At 49.5% G+C, this 19,834-nt stretch overlaps 1 protein-coding gene across 3 annotated transcripts in view; it reads left to right on the plus strand.

Moving 5' to 3' along the window:
• The window catches only part of ZFR (zinc finger RNA binding protein), a 339,213-nt gene that overhangs the window by 163,472 nt on the left and 155,907 nt on the right, over positions 1-19,834 (plus strand). For all 3 annotated transcript variants that reach the window (XM_033933312.1, XM_033933330.1, XM_033933320.1), the window contains exon 11: positions 1,736-1,855. In XM_033933312.1, coding sequence (XP_033789203.1) covers positions 1,736-1,855 — 120 coding nt within the window. The remainder of the gene's footprint in view (positions 1-1,735; positions 1,856-19,834) is intronic.

The raw sequence follows: 19,834 nt of genomic DNA on the forward strand, positions 1-19,834 counted from the left end.
CAGCAGTGAAAGGGCTCCTTCTACTAAGCTGCAATAGTGTTTTTAGCGTGCACGCTAAACCCGCGCTACAAGGCTAGAACTAATGCCTTAGAACTAATGCTGGCGTTAGTGTCTAGCGTGCGCTAAAATCACTATCGTAACTTAGTAAAAGGAGCCCCAAGTCTTAAGGAATTTTTTTTTTTTAACCTTACAATGTAAGTACTATCTGCGTATCTTTCACTATACATTTAGGCTGAGAAAGATGTGCAGATAGTACTCTTTACATCAGACCTGTCATCGATATAGCCCAGAAATATAACATCAGAATCAACTCCTATGCCGATGACATCCAACTGCTCCTCCCACTAGGTGAAAACCAGTCAACCCAAATTGCCAACCTCCAACTTTTCCTTTCTGACATGAAAACCTGGATGACAAACAACAAGCTACAGCTGAACTCTTATGGATCAGGAAAAAAGCACCAAATACACACGCCTAACACTATCATGGGAGTCCACTTCACTAACAGCAGCAGACCAGGTACGCAGTCTTGGAGTAACATTGGAGGGCCACTTGTCCCTATCCACTCACATCTCTCAGGTAGTTTTTACCTCCTTCTACTACCTCCGCCAACTGGGAAGAATCAAACCCTACATATCTAAACTGGATTCCTCTATGCCAAGGGTCTCAAAGTCCCTCCTTGAGGGCTGCAATCAAGTTGGGTTTTCAGGATTTCCTCAATGAATATGCATGAGATCTATGTGCATGCACTGCTTTCAATGCATATTCATTGGGGAAATCCTGAAAACCCGACTGAGTTGCGGCCCTCAAGGAGGAACTTGAGATCCCTGCTCTATGCCTACCTTCTCTCCAGGATGGATTACTGCAACTCCATATTTAATGGAATTGCCAAAAAGGATCTCCAGCGAGTCCAAAATTCAGCAATCCGCCTCCTATACAATCTCAACTACCACGACCCCATCTCCCCAGTCCTCCGCGCAGAGCACTGGTTGCTGATCAATAAACGCTGCACATTCAAGGCCCTTGTAATAGCACATAAGAGTCCATGCCACCACTCCAGCCTATATAGGATCCAAGCTTCCACTGTACACCTCCACCCACCTCCTCCACTCTCAAACAGAGAGATGCCTGTGCATCCCCCTGGGAAGGTCTCTCCTGTCAGAAACTACCCCGCAAATGCTCCTACAGCCACTTCAGCTCTCAACTCTGGAACCAACTGCCCCCCGCAAATCAGATTGTGGAATTCATTGATGACCCTCCGGAGAGCGGTGAAGACCCTCCTCTTCAACTAATAATCCAGCCGCAATCAATCCCTCTGACCTCTCCCTTCCAAACACCACTAATTGCCAATCTCTTAGATCCTTTCCCTGTTCTCCCCACAAGAATTCCCTCTGAATATCCCCTCCCAAGCAGACCGTAAGTCACTGCTCTTCCAAAGCTTGGGCTTAAGATATTACATTGTCAATTCTTCTAACCAATTTAGTCCCCTCAAATACCCCCCCAAGCTGTTCTTCCTAATTTGTGCTTAAGTTGCTCTGTTATCATTTATACTGTCCAATGTAATCCACTGTGAATGTTAGCTTGTAACCCATTCTAAGCTCTTGGAAGGACAGGATAAAAATCAAATTACATAAATAAATAATAAATATGACTATAAGCACTAAAGACAATTCTGCATTCTTGAATTTAATGGCTTGTTGTGTTGTATAAAATTTGGTTATTTTTTATTTTCAAGGTACGCAATGATGAAGGTAAAGTGATTCGGTTCCATTGCAAACTTTGTGAATGTAGCTTTAATGATCCTAATGCTAAGGAGATGCATCTTAAGGGAAGAAGGCACAGACTACAATATAAGGTAAATTTTATGCACTACTTAGGTGCAGTGATTCATGACTTGATACACAAGATTTTGTTAGAATAAATGCTCTGCTTTCTGCACGGACTTGAAGTTCACATACATGAGTGACATCTGTCAGAATTATTTCTGAGTAATGAGTTAATTAAAGCTTTCCAATAAGCTCTTCTGATAGTGTGCAGAATAGCACACTTCATGTCATGTCATGTGAGGTCATGTTAATTGTGGTTTTTCCCCCCCCCATGTGGACAAGGTCAGGGTTAGAGGGTGGCAACCAAAGCAATTGCCCCATGCTTACCCCTTGACTACCTCAAACTGAAGGAAACATAGCCTATAGGCAGGTTATTTTCTGCCTAGACCCTTGTGTGTCTAATACCAGTTCTGCTTATCGAGCTTAACAATGGTGTATATTCACAGTAGTTTAAGCATTGTTCCAGTGCAATAGGTGAGATATTCTAGACCAGGGGTCTCAAAGTCCCTCCTTGAGGGCTGCAATCCAGTTGGGTTTTCAGGATTTCCCCAATGAATATGCATGAGATCTATGCGTATGCACTGCTTTCAATACATAATCATTGGGGAAATCCTGAAAACCCGACTGGATTGCGGCCCTCAAGGAGGGACTTTGAGATCCCTGCTTTAGACCATAGGTTTATTTCCCTTTACCTGCATGGGCTGCAGAAGAGATCCATTCCAGCTTTTTCACTCTGCCTCTAGAATATTTCACAGGCTAGCTTAGCTCATCCCAGTAGTCTTTCTCTTTTGCATGCATGGCTGTAGCTCTTGGGTTTCTACTTTCCCCAATTTATTGTTTTTAATTCAACGTAGTTTTGTCCCTTTCGTGGTTCTTTTGTGTCTGAAGTTAATTTGAAGCGCTGCTTGCTTGAGATGTCCCTAGTGACGGGGGAGTTTTGAAAGATATTCAGTATCGCCGGGTGGATGTGGTTCTCCAGAAAGTTTTTGAAGCAGCTAATTTAGCAATCAAATCTGCTGTGGCTCTGTCCATTGTGGCGCACGCTTGTCTGAGCTGCCTCCTTAGCTTCTGTTGGCTGGGATGGACTACTTGGCGGGGTTAACGGTTAGTCTAGAAGAGGAATGCAGGCAGATTGATAGGCTTAAGAGCGATAAATCCCCGGGACCGGATGGCATCCATTCGAGGGTCATCAAGGAACTGTAAGGGACCATAGCTGAACTGCTTCAACTAATAGCCAATCTGTCAATCGTATCGGGAAAGATTCCGAAGGACTGGAAGGTGGCGAATGTTACGCCGATCTTCAAAAAAGGTTCGAGGGGAGACCCGGGAAACTACAGACAGGTGAGTCTTACCTCGGTACCGGGAAAGATGGTAGAGGCGCTGATAAAGGACCACATCATTGATCACCTTGACGGACACGGTCTGATGAAGATCAGCCAGCAAGGTTTCAGCAAAGGCAGATCTTGTCTGACAAACTTGCTGCACTTTTTTGATTGAGTAAACAGGCAGATAGACAAGGGCGACCCGGTCGACATTGTATATCTGAACTTTCAGAAGGCGTTCGACAAGGTTCCGCATGAATGACTACTTTGGAAAATTGCGAGTCATGGAATTGAGAGTGAAATACTCACGTGGATTAAAAACTAGCTGGAGCATAGGAAACAGAGGATGGGGTAAATGGACATTACTCGGACTGGAAGAGCGTCACCAGTGGGGTGCCGCAGGGCTCAGTGCTTGGACCCGTGCTCTTCAACATCTTTATAATAGATCTGGACATAGGTACGACGAGCGAGGTAATTAAATTTGCAGACGATGACGAAGTTATTTAGAGTAGTGAAGACGCAGGGGGATTGTGAAAATCTGCAACGTGACATAATCGGGCTCGAGGAATGGGCATCAACATGGCAGATGAGGTTCAACATGGGTAAGTGTAAAGTGATGCTTGTCGGTAATGAAAATCTCCTGCATAAATACAGGATGTCTGGGGCAGTACTTGGAGAGACCACCCAGGAAAGGGACTTGGGAGTTCTGATCGACAAGTCGATGAAGCCGTCCGTGCAATGTGTGACGGTGGCAAAAAGGGCGAACAGAATGCTAGGAATGATAAAGAAGGGGATCACAAACAGATCGGAGAAGGTTATCATGCCGCTGTACCGGGCCATGGTGCGCCCTCACCTGGAGTACTGCGTACAGCACTGGTCGCCGTACATGAAGAAGGACATGGTACTACTCAAAAGGGTCCAGAGATGAGCAACTAAGATGGTTAAAGGATTGGAGGAGCTGCGGTACAGCGAAAGATTAGAGAAACTTTTATTTATTTATTTATTTGATTTTTTAGCCCGTCCTCCCAAAAGAGCCCAGAATGGGTTACAATGAATATATTGGTGCATTAAAACTGGGTCTCTTCTCCCTAGAACAGAGGAGATTGAGAGGGGACATGATCGAAACATTCAAGGTACTGAAGGGGATACACTTAGTAGACAAAGACAGGTTGTTCACCTTCTCCAAGGTAGGGAGAACAAGAGGGCACTCTCTAAAGTTGAAAGGGGATAGATTCTGTACAAACGTAAGGACGTTCTTCTTCACCCAGAGAGTGGTGGAGAGCTGGAACGTTCTTCCGGAGTCTGTCATAGGGGAAAACACCCTCCAGGGATTCAAGGCAAAGCTAGATAAGTTCCTGCTGATCACGGACATAAGCAGGTAGGGCTAGTCTCAGTTTGGTGTTTGACCGGAGGGCCACCGCTTGAGTGGACTGCTGGGCATGAGGGACCACTGGTCTGACCCAGCAGCGGCAATACTTTTGTACTTATGTACTTATGGCTTATATGACTTTTGAAAGTGCTGGCAAAGGTATCAGCGTATTTGATTTTTGCCCACCGAATGCTCTGGGTTTGGTAGTGGTCTGGGACTTCCACCTCCAAGGCAACCCTGGCTTGGCTGGCTTTTAAGGGGCAGTTATTGTTTGGCAAGGGGTTGGATGATCTCATGAATTTGGTAATGGACCATCGCCCAAAGTCTCTGCCAGATAGTAAGACTAGATCTAGGGAGTCTGGATGTCATACTTTTCGTAGCTCCTGAAGAAACTTTTGTGACTACAGACAATATTTTCCCTCCTCGTTGCAGAGATCATCACGGAGCTCCAGGGGTCAGTATGCGGGCTACCCACGCTCCCAGCCTGCCACTGCCCGACCTGCCAACAAGACCCAATGACGCCAGGAAGCCAAGGGCCCCTCTGTGGATAGGGGGTTGGAGTTTCTGCCTGCATGGATGCGCATTATGGCAGACCACTGGATCTTGGAAATTATTCGGTCAGGCTACAAGATGGAATTCGCCCAGCCACTGTCTGATTGGTTCGTGATTTCTCCGGCCGAGAGGCCGGTAAAAGCATGCAGAGTCTAGGCTACTGTTCAGCGTTTGCTGGATATTCAAGCCATGGAGCTGGTGCCTAGCAACTTGGGCTCAGGCAGATATCTGTTTACTCTATCGTACCAAAGAAAGGGTCAGAAGATTGGAAACCTATTCTGGATCTGAAGCATGTGAATGCGGCTCTCAAGATTCCTTGGTTCCAGGTGGAGACTGTGAGGTTGGTCATTTCCTTAGTGACTCCAGGGGAGTTTCTAGTCTCCCTGGATCTTACGGAGGCGTAATTGGATATTCCCATTTTTCCAGCTCACCGCAAATTCCTGCAATTTCATGTGCTGGATCTGCATTATCAATTTTTGGCTCTGCCCTTTGACCTGGCGTCAGCACCCTGGACGTTCATCAAGGTGATGGTGATAGTAGTGGTTCATCTGAGGAAGATGGGGGTTGCAGGTTCACCTGTATCTAGACGACTGGTTGATCAGAGCGCCCTCGTTGGAAGAGGAATGCTCTATGGTGGAAATGGTGCTCCGGGTGCTGGAAGACTTAGGTTGAATTGTCAAATTCAGGAAGATCCATCTGATGCCCACGCAGTCACTGGAATATCTGGGAGTTCTGTTTGATATGGCAGTGGGCCGCATTTACCTTCCTGAGCCTCGCAGACAGAAGCTGTGTGTGCAGATTTTGGATCTGTTGAAGTTGGTACCTTAGGCGTGGGACTACCTGCAGGTGCTGGGCTCCATGGTAGCCATGCTGGATGTGGTCCCTTGGGTGAGGGCGCACATGCATCCTCTTCAGCAGGCCTTGCTCTCTCATTGGGCACCCCACCGATATGCCTTACACATGCAACTGTCGTGAACTTTGGAGCCAGAGTAAGCATAGCCTGGTGGCTTCGCCCTCAGTTGCTCTGCAAAGGGGTTCCATTACACATTGTCTCCTGGATTGTGATAACCACAGATGCCAGGCTTCGGGGCTAGGGGAGTTCACTGCGATCATCGTCCCCTTCAGGACTGTTGGACTCAGTTGCAGAGGAAGTGGTCCATCAACCGACTGGAGCTCAGGGCCATTCTTCTGGCCCTGAAAGAATTGTAGAAGTCTTTGGAGGGACAGGCTATCTGGGTCTTTTCTGACAATGCATCAGTAATGGCCTATGTCAATCGGCATGGAGAGACCAAGAGCTCTACCTTGGCCCAGGAGGCCCGGCTTCTTTTCCTTTGGGCGCAATGTCATCTCCTGACCTCTGTCATTTTGGGCTATCGTAAAACGCTGAGATCAGCCACGTCTCGACCTCATAGCCACGGCACGAAACACGAAAGTGCCACACTTCTTCAGCCACAGATCCAAGCGCGGGGCTCGATGCTCTTGTGCAGCCATGGCCTCCAGATGTTCTCCTTTTCTTTCCACCCTGGCCGATGATCGGCCAGGTTCTTCAGAAGATTGCTACTCATCCAGGCCGTGTCATTCTAGTGGCTCCCTACTGGCCTCAAAGACCGTGTGATCTGATGTGACTGCGGGTAGAACGCAGTCTGCGCATGAGCGTCTACCCGGACCTTCTTACTCGTGGCCCAGTTGCCATGGAAGATCCGGGTCATTTTGCTGGCTTGGCTCTTGAGTATGTGGCCTTAGAACGTAAAGGCTTTTCAGAGCTTGTGATTGATACACATCTCAAAATTAAGAAGTCGTCCATGGTGTCTGCCTACACTAAGGCATGGAACACCTTCCAACATTGGTGTGATTAGGATCAGGTGGACCCTTTTTTCACCGCCAGTATTTCGGGTCCTTGCCTTTCTCCAAGGCAGTAGCATAAAGGCCTCACTGTGACATCACTACGAGTCCAGGTGGCCAGTATGTCCTGGTTTCGATCTCAGGATAGCTGGTTCTCATTAGTGTTGCATTCAGATGTTGCTTTTTTTTTTTTTAAAGGAGCATTTTGGGTCCAGTCGCCCATTAAGTATCCTTTCCCGACCTGGGACCTTAACCTGATACTGTTGGGCCTTGGCAGAGCTCCTTTTGAGCCTCATCGGGATGCTTCTCTCCTGAATTTAACATTCAAAACTGTTTTCTGGTAGATTGACTCAATGGGGGAAGCAAGATGGCAGCGGGTTAGTAGTCAGAGAGTGCTCCGTCTCTTCTGATTACCTGACTTTTCTCCTGCTGTCTGATGGCGGTTGGCAAATATTACTGCTGGAACAATGCCGCACACTAAACAAAAGGGCTCTGTCTGGCCGAATTCCTCATTGTCCGGGCAGATGAAAATGGACCGCTTTATGGTCAGTTCACCATCTGATGCTAGACTTGAGTTGCCTCCTTTCACTTAGGAGAAAGGAACCTCTGGAATATTTGGGCTAGAGACATCACACTCTCCTCCATTTACTCTACTCCACCATGTCCGATGTCAGAACTCAGCGACAGCGCTGTGGCTCCAACCCAGCCACGCGGAGAGGGAGCTGAGCTGGGAAAGAAGGCCAACAGCCAGGTCAACTTAGGAGCAGAAGGAAGTGGCTCCCCCACGGTGGTGACTTTGGATAGTGTCTGGAGTATTCTGCAAAGGCTGGAAGTGACGGTAACCAAATCAACAGCACAGTTTTCAATGGTCGTGAATAAGATTGACGACTTAACTTCATCAGTTGAGTCTATTAGAACTCAGACTGCGCGATCTGTTTCTCCTGTGGAGATTTTGCAGGATGGCAACTTGGTCATCTCTTCACACGTTTGTCTAGAATGTCTCACCTATTGCACTGGAAAAAGAGATTATGTACTTACCCTGGTAAGCTCTTTTTCGGTAGATAGGTGAGACATTCTAGACTCTCGCCCTGTCCTTCCTGCGCATGAATACTTCTCATGTGCCCCTAAGTTGTAACTTGGATACTATTCAGTCCTTGAGGGCTGGGGAGTATACTGTATATATGTTCCTCTTTCTGAGCTCCCTTGAGGTTTTTGCCAGCTGTTTGCAGCTGATATTCTCATGTTGCTCCTTTGAGCAGAACAGTTATTTATGAACTTGTTTGTTATGGGTGTCTACTTCACGTTGGTTTGGTGGCCCTTGGTGCTTGGGTACTAACTGTAGGTGGAGCTAAGGAGCTCAGTGAAGTACAGAAGAGGTACAGAGAAAAATCCGAACTGGATTCCTTCTGCAGATGGCACGTGACCATGGTGACACTACCCACTTGGACACTCCCTACTTGTCTAGAATATCTCACCTATCTACTGGAAAAGAGCTCACATAAGTAAGTACATAATCTCTTTGCCATTCACTCTTTCCTACTGTAGAGGATGGTTAGGCTCCCAGTGCTGAGGGGGATGATCTTACAGCTGCTAGGTTGTAGTGTAGGGCAGTGTTTCTCAAGTCGGTCCTGGAGTACCCACTTGCCAGTCAGGTTTTCAGGATACCCACAGTGAATATACATGAAATAAATTTGCATCTAATGGAAGCAGTGTATACAAATCAAGTTTATGCATATTCATTGCGGATAGCCTGAAAACCTGATTGGCAAAGGGGTACTCCAGGACTGACTTGAGAAACACAGGTGGTATAGGGAACAGCTGTTAGCTGTAACATAGTAAATGACGGCAGATAAAGACCTGAACGGTCCATCCGGTCTGCCCATTAGTTATACCCATTAAAAATACATGATTAAATTACCTTGTCTCTTCTTTGATATTTCTGGGTTATAGACTATAATGTCCACCTGATATTGTCCTAGGTTCCAAATGCTAACGTTTCCGTCCAAGCTCACTCCAGCCTATCCAACCATCCTGTTTGCAGGAAATCTACCATAAAGTCTGGCCAGTAACATCCTTGTGTTCCAAGTTAGTGGAGTTCCCATTAATGCCCTCCCTAGTCCATCCTACACCAAGTCATCACATATAGGACGAAGACCGTGCAAGTCTGTCCAGTACCAGCCTTAGCTCTTTAATTTACATTCTTCATTTTCTAATTAGAGATCCTCTATGTTTATCCCACGCTTTTTTGAATTCCATCACCGTTTTCCTTTCCACCGCTTCCTTCGGGAGGTCATTCCTGGCATCTACCACCCTCTCCGTGAAAAAGAATTTCCTAACATTACTCCTGAGTCTTCCTCCCTGCAAGCTCAAATTATGCCCTCTAGTTTTACCATTTTCTCTTCTCTGGAAAAGATTTGGTTCTATATTAATACCTTTCAAGTATTTAAACCTCTGTCCCTCCTCTCCTCCAGAGTATACATATTTAGGTTTTCCACTCTCTTCTCATACTTTTTTTGGTTCAAACCCTTTAGCATTTTTGTCGCCTTCCTGTGGACTGCTTCAAGTCTTTTTATATCCTTCACCAGATACGGCCTCCAAAACTGAATACACAGTACTCCAAGTGCAGCCTCACCAATGACCTATACAGGGGCATTAGCACCTCCCTTCTGCTGGTTATTCCTCTTTCTATACAGCCTAGCATCCTTTTGGCTTCAGCCACTGCCTTGTAGTACAGGGAACAGCTGCCTGCACTTATTACAGTACCGTATTTGCCGGCGTATAAGACAACTGGGCGTATAAGACGACCCCCCAACTTTTACAGTTAAAATATAGAGTTTGTTATATACTCGCCGTATAAGACTACCCCTTCTTCCGCACACCTTCTGCACAACCTTCTGCCTGCCTGTCCCCCCCTTGAAGGTCTGCACCCCCCGAAGGCCTGCACCCCCCCGAAGGCCTGCACCCCCCCGAAGGCCTGTCCCCCCCCTTATAGGCCTGCCTCCCCCTTGAAGGCCTGCCTGCCTGCCTTTCCCCCCTTGAAGGCCTGTCCCCCCCTTGAAGGCCTGCCTGCCTGTCACCCCCTCCCCCTTGAAAGCCTGCCTGCCTGCCCGCTCGCCCCACCCTGAAGGCCTGATGCCCCGACCCACCCCGAAGGACCGCTCGCCCCACTAACCTTCCTGCACCACCTATGAAGCAGCCGCAGCAGGATCGCGAAGTCAGCGTCAGCGATCCCTGCGCTGCTTCCTGCGCCACGGTCCCGCCCCTCCTCTGACGTCAGAGAAGGGGCGGGATCGCGGCGCAGGAAGCAGCGCAGGGATCGCTGACGCTGACTTCGCGATCCTGCTGCGGGCTGCTTCACAGGTGGTGCAGGAAGGTCAGTGGGGCGAGCGGTCCTTCTGGGGTGGCGGGGGACTGAACGGCAAGGCCAGGAACACCCCCTTAGGGCTGGCACCCGGGGCGCACTGCCCCCTCCGCCCCCCCCTTGGTACGCCACTGCATGTAAACAGTACCCGGCGTATAAGACGACCCCCGACTTTGGGGAGGATTTTAAGGTACTGAAAAGTCGTCTTATACGCCGGCAAATACGGTAATTTGTTTCATTTTTGAGGAGAGGTGTTCAGATAGGCATCATGTTTAAAGCAAAGCAGCGTCACCTAAAAAGTGTCCTCTGAAATTCCTTTTCTCAAATCATTATATTGGCTCTATTTCCACATTGTGCAGTTCTTCACTACTGCTTTCTTCTGTCAACTTATATCTCCTTTCTTATGAGCACCAGTGGCGTATCTGGAGGGATGAGAACCCGGGGCAGAGCGAGCCCTCCCTGCTGGGAGATATAGGGTCACAGACAGAAACAAGTATGCAAGAAACATTGGTGGCCCTTGATGAGGGGGATGACCCCCATGGTATGCCAGCTGTTCAAACCCTCAGCTCTGTTAGAGCTCAATACTGACTCCCTGCAGGAGTTACAGCTGGACCAGTAGGCCCTGTCCATTCTGTTCTCTATCCTGAGTGTAGTAAGAGCCCTTTCCTCTGCTTTTCCCTGGCATGCTGATATGAGTGTTTTAGTCACATAGCATTGGGATGCTCCTGAAAAATCATTAAAGGTAGACAAGTCAATGGCTCGGCTGTATCCGATGACAGAGAAGTGTCAGGAGATGTTTGCTCAGCCTAAAGCAGATTCCTTAGTAGCACAGGTAACCAAACACACGTCCCTGCCAAATAAAGGAGACGTGGTATTAACCGATATGCAGGATTGCAGAGTGGAAGTGATCCTTAAGACAGTTCAAAGTGCTGGCCTTGGGAATCAAAACAGCTGCAGCGGCCTTTTTTGTGACACGCACCTGTCATCCCAGATTGTGTGGGCTTACACTGGCGGAAAGTGAACCTTTGCCCCAGCTCCTATTAACAGGTGTGGATTATGTGGCTGATGCTCTCTACGACATCTTCATATTCATGAGCAAAGTCAGCTTATTCTGTTTCAGCCTGAAGAATGCCCTGAATCAGGCAATGGGTGAGAAATTTCACTTCCAAGGCTACTCTCAGCAGGCTTCCTTTCAAGGGGCAAATCTTGGAAAGGGGCTAAATGATCTCATGACCATTGTGGCAGATTGTCTGAAATCTCTATCTGATATCAGACCATGAACTTCTATAGGCACCAGGCAGTCTAACTTTTGTGGCTCCTGGCATTTTTGGCAGTAGGCAGGAGTCTCCTCTCAGAGATCCTTCCAGGGAGGCAGACAGAGATTCTCAGGTTTCAGGCAGAGCCAACCAAGCCTTCATTTCTCGTTCCGCTCAAACCTCCAAGAAAGCATAATGACACCAGATCCACAGCAGTTCCCCTTAAGATAGGGGGAGGGCTCTCGGACTACACGGAGGCCTAGACACAGATATCATCAGACCATTGTGTGCTGGAGATCATTCTGAGTGGTTACAAGCTCGAATTTGCCCAGCTCTTAACGGACTGGTTTGTGGTCTCCCCAGAAGGGTGGCTACAGTTCAGAGGCTGTTAGATATTCAGGCCATAGAGTCTGTTAGATATTCAGGCCATAGAGTCTGTGGCACCAGAAGATTCGGGCTCAGACAGATACTCCATATATTTTGTCATGCCCAAGAAAGGCTCAGACAATTTGAGAACCATTCTTACAGTATGTGAATGCAGCGCTGAACGTTCTGCACTTTTGCATGGAAGATGATACGATCAGTCATAGCGGCAGTGGTACCAGGGGAATTTATGGCCTCTCTGAATTTTACAGAGGCCTACCTGCACATTCTCATCTTTCCAGAATACAGAATGTTCCTGAGATTTCATATCCTGGAAAACCATTACTAGTTCTCGGCTCTTTCTTTTGGGCTTGCGACACATTTAACAAGATGATAATGGTGGTAGCTGCCCACCTGCACAAGATGCACTTGCAGGTCCATCCATGCTGGGATGACTGGCTAATCAGAGCTCTGTCATTACCAGAAGGAGTATAATCGGTGACTCATGTGGTCTTGAGTCCTGCAGAGCCTGGGTTGGATAGTGAAGTTTCAAAAGAGCTGATTGGTTCCATCCTAATCCCTGGAATATCTGGAAGTCATCTTCAACACGACAGAAGGTTGTATCTTATCTTGCAGAGGCACGCAAATGGAAGCTTTGCACCCAGATAATGAGCTTGTTGGCCAAACCATCTCCATCCGCTTTGCAGTGCCTCCAAATGCTAGGCTCCATGGCTGCCACAATAGACATGGTCCCATGGGCAAAGGCTCACATGCGTCTTCTCCAAAGCATATTGCTATTCTAGTGATCACCTCATTTGGACTCCTGCAGATGTCTCTGCCATGAACCCTGGAATCCTGTTCCAGTAAGCCCTCAGAATAGCCTCGTGGGTAATTGTGACAGTGGATGCCAGCCTGTTCAGCTTGGGGACTCGCTGCAATGGATGCCCAGTCCAGGGGCATTGGTCGGCATCCCAAAGGAAGTAGTCAATCAACAGATTGGAACTTCGAGCAATTTGATTGGCGTTGGAGGCTAGAGAAGAGTCTGGAGGGACAAGTGGCCCAAATCTTCTTGTGGTGTATGTCAATTGGCAGGGAGTTGCCAAGAGTGTGCAGCTGAGACTGGAGGCCCATTTACTGTTTAGGTGGGCAAAGTTTCACCTTCAGGCTCTTTCAGCGGCACATCTAGCAAAAATGGACAATGTCCAAACCAATTTCCTCAGCACAGACACAGGATTTGGGAGAATGAACACCAATCCCATTGTTTGTTGCTGGGGTCACCCAACATTCAATCTGATGGCAAGAAATAAAGGCAGATCACTGCTTCAGTTGAAGATCCAAGCCCAGAATAGAGAGTTGCGCAGAAACAGAAATCCCTTCTGTCCCCACCAGAATCCCCTCCGTCCCCGCCCGTCCCCCCATAAAAATTGCATGTCCCCTTCAATAGCAGCAATTACTTCTGACAGTTTTGATTATTTTTTTAAGTCTTAGTTTATTTAAACCAACAATAAAATACATTATCCCAGGACAAGCAGGCAGCATATTCTCTACATGTGGGTGACGTCACCAGAGCTCCCTAGCGGACGTTTTCGCAAGCAGACTTGCTTGACCTTCAAGCTTGCGATTGGCCCGTGCAAGTGCGCGGGCCGCTCCTGCCTGGTCTAAGGCATGCGTCTCCTCAGCGTGTCCTCAGTTCTCTGTTTTCCGCGGAGTCAGAAGCACTGCTCCCTTGCTTCACGCGATATCGTTGTCCCTCTTGCACCGCGGCTTGTTATGAGTCACTGTGCTCGCGTCTGTGTTTTTTTTCTTTTTATTTGTTTTTCGGTTCGTACCTTTTTGACTGGGTTCCCGGTCTTACTCTGGCCGCGGCCGTATTTTTTTCTTATGTCCCGGCCTCGTTCCAGGTTTAAAAACTGTACTAAGTGCAACTGGGTTATCTCCATCACCAACTCTCATCGTTGGTGTGTGGAGTGCCTGGGTGCAGAGCACCGCGGTGAGTTGTGTGACTTTGCAACTGCGGGCTCTTCGTCGGAGGATGGTCAAGATTCTCCAACTCTTTGGCCCCATGAATCCTGCGGGACAGCCTCGCCCTCGTTGGGCGCTTCGGCCTGTAAGTCCTCGGCCTCGAAGGCCCCGGCCTCGGCCCCTCCTGTTACTCCGGCCTCGGGTAAGTCTCCTCTTTCCTCCTCAGGTGTGCCGGCAGAGAAGCCTACCTCCAAGTCTCATGTCAGTGCCTCCTCGTCGGCATCTTCGAGACATCACTCTAAGCGTACCTCCTCACATAGGGAATACTCTTCCTCGAGGTCGCCCCCGAAGGAGCGCACGCCTGCACCTAAGACCCAACCACCTTTGGTCTCGGTGCCTATGTTCGAGGGCATGCTTAAGGCTATTCTTACCATGCAGCTTTCCTCGGTGGTGAGCCAACTGGTCCCGACTTCGATGCCTCTGACCTTGGTCTCGACCCAGTCTCGGTCTGACCATCCTGAGCGTCCCCTTGTTTCTCGAGGCCCTGCCCGCAAGACTCGCCGGGTTCCATCAAATGATTCTTCATCCCCTGAGTCACCTGTAACTTTTTGGGGTTCCAGACCAGGGGGTCGTTTTTCCCCCGCTACTTTGTCGAGGTTTACCCCTCCTAAAAAGCCCCGGACTTCTCCGCCTCTTCGGGGCAGGTCTCAGACCGCAAAACCTTCTAGATACACGCTTGTCCTCGAGTTGGACTCGGGGTTATGTTCCCCATCGAGGCAGTTACCAGCCTGAAAGAGGCCTTCGAAACCCGGTGGAGGACTTTTCCTTTACCCAGTCTTCCCCGAGGCGTCGCCTGTTACTTCCTCGGACCCCGGGGGTCTTCCCCGGCCCACCCAGCATGGGGTCGTTCCTCAACGCCCCCCAGACACTTTAGTAGAGCCTCTTCAGTCTCCTATTTGCGGGACTCCGGGGCCCCAGCTTACTATTCGAGGGAAATTTCTCCCTCTTTCTCGGCTGCCCCCAGATCTCACTTAGGGGTCTCCTCAGGAGGATGAATCTTCTTCTCGAAACTCCTCCTTTACTCGTTTCATCTTTGACATGGTTAGGGCCTTGAAACTGGACCTCCAGTCTGAGTCCCGTTATACCCAGGAATATCTGGAGGAGATGGGTGTTGATCATCTGCCCCGTGAGGCGTTGCGCTTGCCTTTGCACCAGGTTCTCTGGCAAACCTTTCTCCGGAACCTGGAGACCCCCTATGTGGTCATGGCCATTCCCTCCAAGTTGGAGTCCCGTTACTGGACGATTCCGGTTAAGGGGTTTGAGAGTTCTCAGCTTTCTCATCAGTCCTTGGTGGTTGAGTCTTCCTTGAAGTCCAACCCCTCTAAGGTTTACGCTGCCGTCCCTCCGGGCAGGGAGGGCAGTACGATGGACAAGTTTGGTCGCCGTCTTTACCAAAACTCAATGATGGCGAATCATGTCCTCAACTATAACTTTGTCTTCATGTCCTACCTCCGGTTCTATGTGGACACCCTCCGCTTGTTCCGGGAGGACATTCCAGATTCTCGGCGTTGGGAGTTTCGCCTCCTCGAGGAGACCCTCTCCCAGCTCCGCCTCTATATGTTCCAGGCGGCCTACAACGCTTTGAGTTGTCCTCAAGGGTCACTGCCTTTGCGGTCACTATGCGTCGCCTCGCTTGGCTCCGCCTTGTAGATATGGATCCGAATCTACAGGATCGTCTTGCCAATCTCCTGTGTGTGGGTCATGAGCTGTTCGATGAGTCTAGCAAAGCGACCACCAAACGCCTATCGGACCACGAACGGTCCTTTGCCTCTCTGGTGAAACTTAAACCAAAGGCCCCCCCCCCCCCCCCCCGGCTCGGCAATACAAAATTCCTCTCCGGAGGTATTCACAGAAATCTAGTCCTGCGTTCTCTCGGCCTCCCCCGAAGTGGCCTCAACAACAGCAGCAACGTCAAACTAAGGCCCAGCCGCCGGCTCCGACGAAGACTGGGCCGTCTTTTTGACAATTCTGGTCCGAGCCTTCAGGCTCCCTTCCTCATGGAGCCTTTCCCCCTCCCCATCGGGGGTTGTCTCCATCATTTCTATGCCCAGTGGGAAAGTCTTACCACCGACGGTTGGGTGCTTTCTATCATCCGAGAGGGGTACTTCCTTCACTTCAGTCACGTACCCCCCCGGACCTGCCTCCAAGAGAGTTTCTTTCTGCTCGGTCTCAGCTGCCTCTTCTTTTGCAGGAAGCTCAGGCTCTTCTTTGACTTCGGGTGGTTGAGGAGGTTCCCCCGGACCAATGGAACAATGGATATTATTCCCAGTACTTTCTGGTACCCAAGAAGATGGGGGAGCTGTGTCCAATCCTGGACCTCTGCGTCTGAACAAGTTTTTGGTCAGAGAATGGTTCAGAATGCTCACCCTTCCTACTTTGTACCCCCTCTTGGACGAGGGGGACTGGCTATTCTCACTGGACCTCAAGGAGGCGTACATGCACATTCCGATACACCCGGCCTCTCGCCGGTATCTGAGATTCCGGGTGGGGGATCTCCATCTCCAGTATCGTGTTCTTCCTTCGGCCTGGTGGCCTGTCTAAGGGTCTTCACGAAATGTCTCGTGGTGGTTGCTGCGGGCCTGCGTCTCCTCGGGTTTGCAGGTGTTTCCCTACCTTGACGACTGGTTGATCAAAGCGTCTTCTCGCCACGAAGTTCTGCGAGCGACGAATCAAACCATCTTGTTTCTTCAGAGCCTCGGCTTTGAGGTGAACTTCCCCAAATCTCAGCTCTGCCCGTCCCAGTCTTTGAAATTAATCGGAGCGGTTCTGGACACGGCTCGGCTCGTCTCCGCTCCTTCTAGCCTCGGCCTTGACAGGAGGCCCTTGTTCGCTTATGCTGGAGGGTAGCCCATCTGTCTTTGGCCCCGGCTCGGCTCATGATGGTCCTTCTAGGTCACATGGCCTCCACAGTTCACGGGACTCCTTTTGCCAGACTTCACCTCCGTATTCCTCAATGGACTCTAGCATCCCAATGGAACCAGGATCGGGACCCTGTCTCTCAACTCATTGTCATGACTCCTTTGTTGAGGCAGTCTCTCCGTTGGTGGATGCTCTCTTCCAATCTTTCCAGAGGTTTTCTGTTTCATGGTCCTCCTCCGCAGAAGGTCCTGACTACGAACTCGTCTGCCTAAGCTTGAGGGGGCTCATCTGGACGGTCTTCACACTCAGGGTCTTTGGTCTAGTGCCGACCGACTTTGTCACATCAATTTGCTGGAGCTTCGAGCGATCTTCCTCGTCCTGAAGGCTTTTTGTCACCTGCTTTTCGACCGAGTGCTACTGGTCCGCACAGAGAACCAGGTTGCCATGTATTATATAAACAAACATGGGGGAACGGGGTCCCGGTCCCTGTGCCAGGAGGTGATGCGGCTCTGGGATTGGGCCATCCGCCGCAACATATTCCTTCGAGCGGTCCACATTCAGGGCCAACACAATTGTCTGACGGACAAGTTGAGTCGTCTTCTGCAGCCTCACAAATGGTCCATCCATTCCTTGACCCTGCATCAGGTATTTGCTCATTGGGGGACTCTGGACGTCGATCAGTTCGCGTCCCCCCACAATCACAAGTTGCCCCGCTTCTGCTTCAGGGTCTACACCCCATCAGACTCAAGGCGGATGCTTTCCTGCTGGATTGGACGAACCTGTTTCTGTATGCGTTCCCTCCATTCCCTCTGATTCTGAAGACTCTCGTCAGGCTCAAGTCCATGAGTGCCACCATGATCCTGATAGCTCGTTGGTGGCCCTGACAACCGTGGTTCTCCCTTCTGTTGCAATTCAGTTCCAGGGAGCCTCTTCTTCTGCCTGTTTTTCCTTCTCTACTTCCGCAGAGTCGAGGTTCTCTGCTTCATCCCAACCTTCAGTCTCTGCACTTAACGGCTTGGTTCCTCGAAACTTAATGCCCTCGTTCCAGTTCTCACAGCCTGTGCTGGACGTCCTGGAAGCATCTCGGAAGGATTCCACTCGTCAATGTTACCATCAGAAGTAGATCTGCTTTTCTTCCTGGTGTGCTACTCGACAGCAGGAGCTTTTGTCTGCCTCCTTATCTGCTGTCCTTGACTATCTGTTACACTTGTCAGGCGCTAGACTCAAGTCCTCCTCGGTTTGAGTCCACCTTAGTGCCATTGCTGCTTTTCATCAGCCGATTGACGGGAAGCCTATCTCTGTTCATCCTGTGGTTTCCCGCTTCATGAAAGGTCTTTTCCACGTTCATCCGCCCCTTAAACCTCCTCCTGTGGTTTGGGATCTTAATGTGATCCTTGCTCGCTTAATGCAACCCCCGTTTGAGCCGCTAGCACGGGCTCACTTGAAGTTTCTTACCTGGAAGGTTGTGTTTCTTATTGATCTCACTGCTGCCCGTCGGGTTAGTGAGCTTCAAGCCTTGGTAGCGGACCCTCCTTTCACTGTCTTCCATCATGATAAGGTGGTGCTCCATACCCATCCTAAGTTCTTGCCTAAGGTTGTTTCTGAGTTTTACATCAACCAATCCATTGTTCTCCCTGTGTTTTTTCCGAAGCCCCATTCTCACCCTGGAGGAGGTGGCTCTGCATTCTCTTGATTGTAAGTGTGCGCTGGCCATCTACTTGAAGCGCACCGCTCTTCATCGTACTGCTCCCCAGCTGTTCATCTCTTTCGATCCTAATCGCTTGGGTCTTTCTGTTTCTAAGCGGACCATTTCTAACTGGTTGGCCGCTTGTATGTTTTTTGTTACGCTCATAGAAACATAGAAATAGACGGCAGATAAGGGCCAAGGCCCATCCAGTCTGCCCACCCTAATGTCCCTCCCCTACCATTGCCCTGTGAATAGATCCCTCCTCTTCCTTTGCCCTGTGAATAGATCCCACGTGACGATCCCATCTGGCCTTAAAATCAGGCACGCTGCTGGCCTCGATCACATGTAGTGGAAGACTAATCCAGCGATCAACCACCCTTTCTGTGAAAAAGAATTTCCTGGTGTCAGCTCGTAGTTTCCCTCCCCTAATTTTCCACGAATGCCCTCTTGTTGTCGTGGGACCCTTGAAGAGGAAGATATCTTCCTCCGTCTCTATGCGGCCCAAGAGATACTTGAACGTCTCGATCATGTCCCCCCTCTCTCTGCGCTCCTCGAGTGAGTATAGCTGCAATTTGTTTAACCGTTCCTCGTATGGGAGATCCTTGAGTCCTGAGACCATCCGAGTGGCCATTCTCTGAAACGACTCCAGTCTCAGCACATCCTTGCGATAATGCGGTCTCCAGAATTGCACACAGTATTCCAGGTGGGGCCTCACCATGGATCTATACAATGGCATAATGACTTCCGGCTTTCGGCTGACGAAGCCTCTGCGTATTCAACCTATGACTTGTCTTGCTTTGGATGAAGCTTGCTCCACTTGATTGGCAGCCTTCATGTCCTCACTGACGATCACCCCTAGGTCACGTTCTGCTTCAGTTCTTGTTAGGATCTCGCCATTTAGGGTGTAAGTCTTGCATGGATTTTGGCTGCCCAGGTGCATAACTTTGCATTTTTTGGCATTGAAGCTGAGTTGCCAGGACCTAGACCAGCGCTCCAGTAGGAGTAGGTCGTGCATCATGTTGTCGGGCATTGAAACATCATCTATTGTGCATTTGCCCACTACATTACTTAGTTTGGCGTCATCAGCAAATAATGTTATTTTACCCCTAAGCCCTTCTGCCAAGTCCCTTATAAAGATGTTGAATAGGATTGGGCCCAAGACCGAGTCCTGTGGCACTCCACTGATCACCTCCGTCATTTCAGAGGGTGTGCCGTTCACCACCACCCTTTGAAGCCTACCTCCAAGCCAGTTCCCAACCCTTTCGTCAATGTGTCACCTAATCCTATAGAACTCATCTTGCTCAGCAACCTGCGGTGTGGTACGCTATCAAATGCTTTGCTAAAGTCCAGGTACACGATGTCCAGGGACTCCCCA

This window comes from Geotrypetes seraphini, chromosome 1 (genome assembly GCF_902459505.1).
Source record: "Geotrypetes seraphini chromosome 1, aGeoSer1.1, whole genome shotgun sequence".
NCBI classification, from domain to species: Eukaryota; Metazoa; Chordata; class Amphibia; order Gymnophiona; family Dermophiidae; genus Geotrypetes; species Geotrypetes seraphini.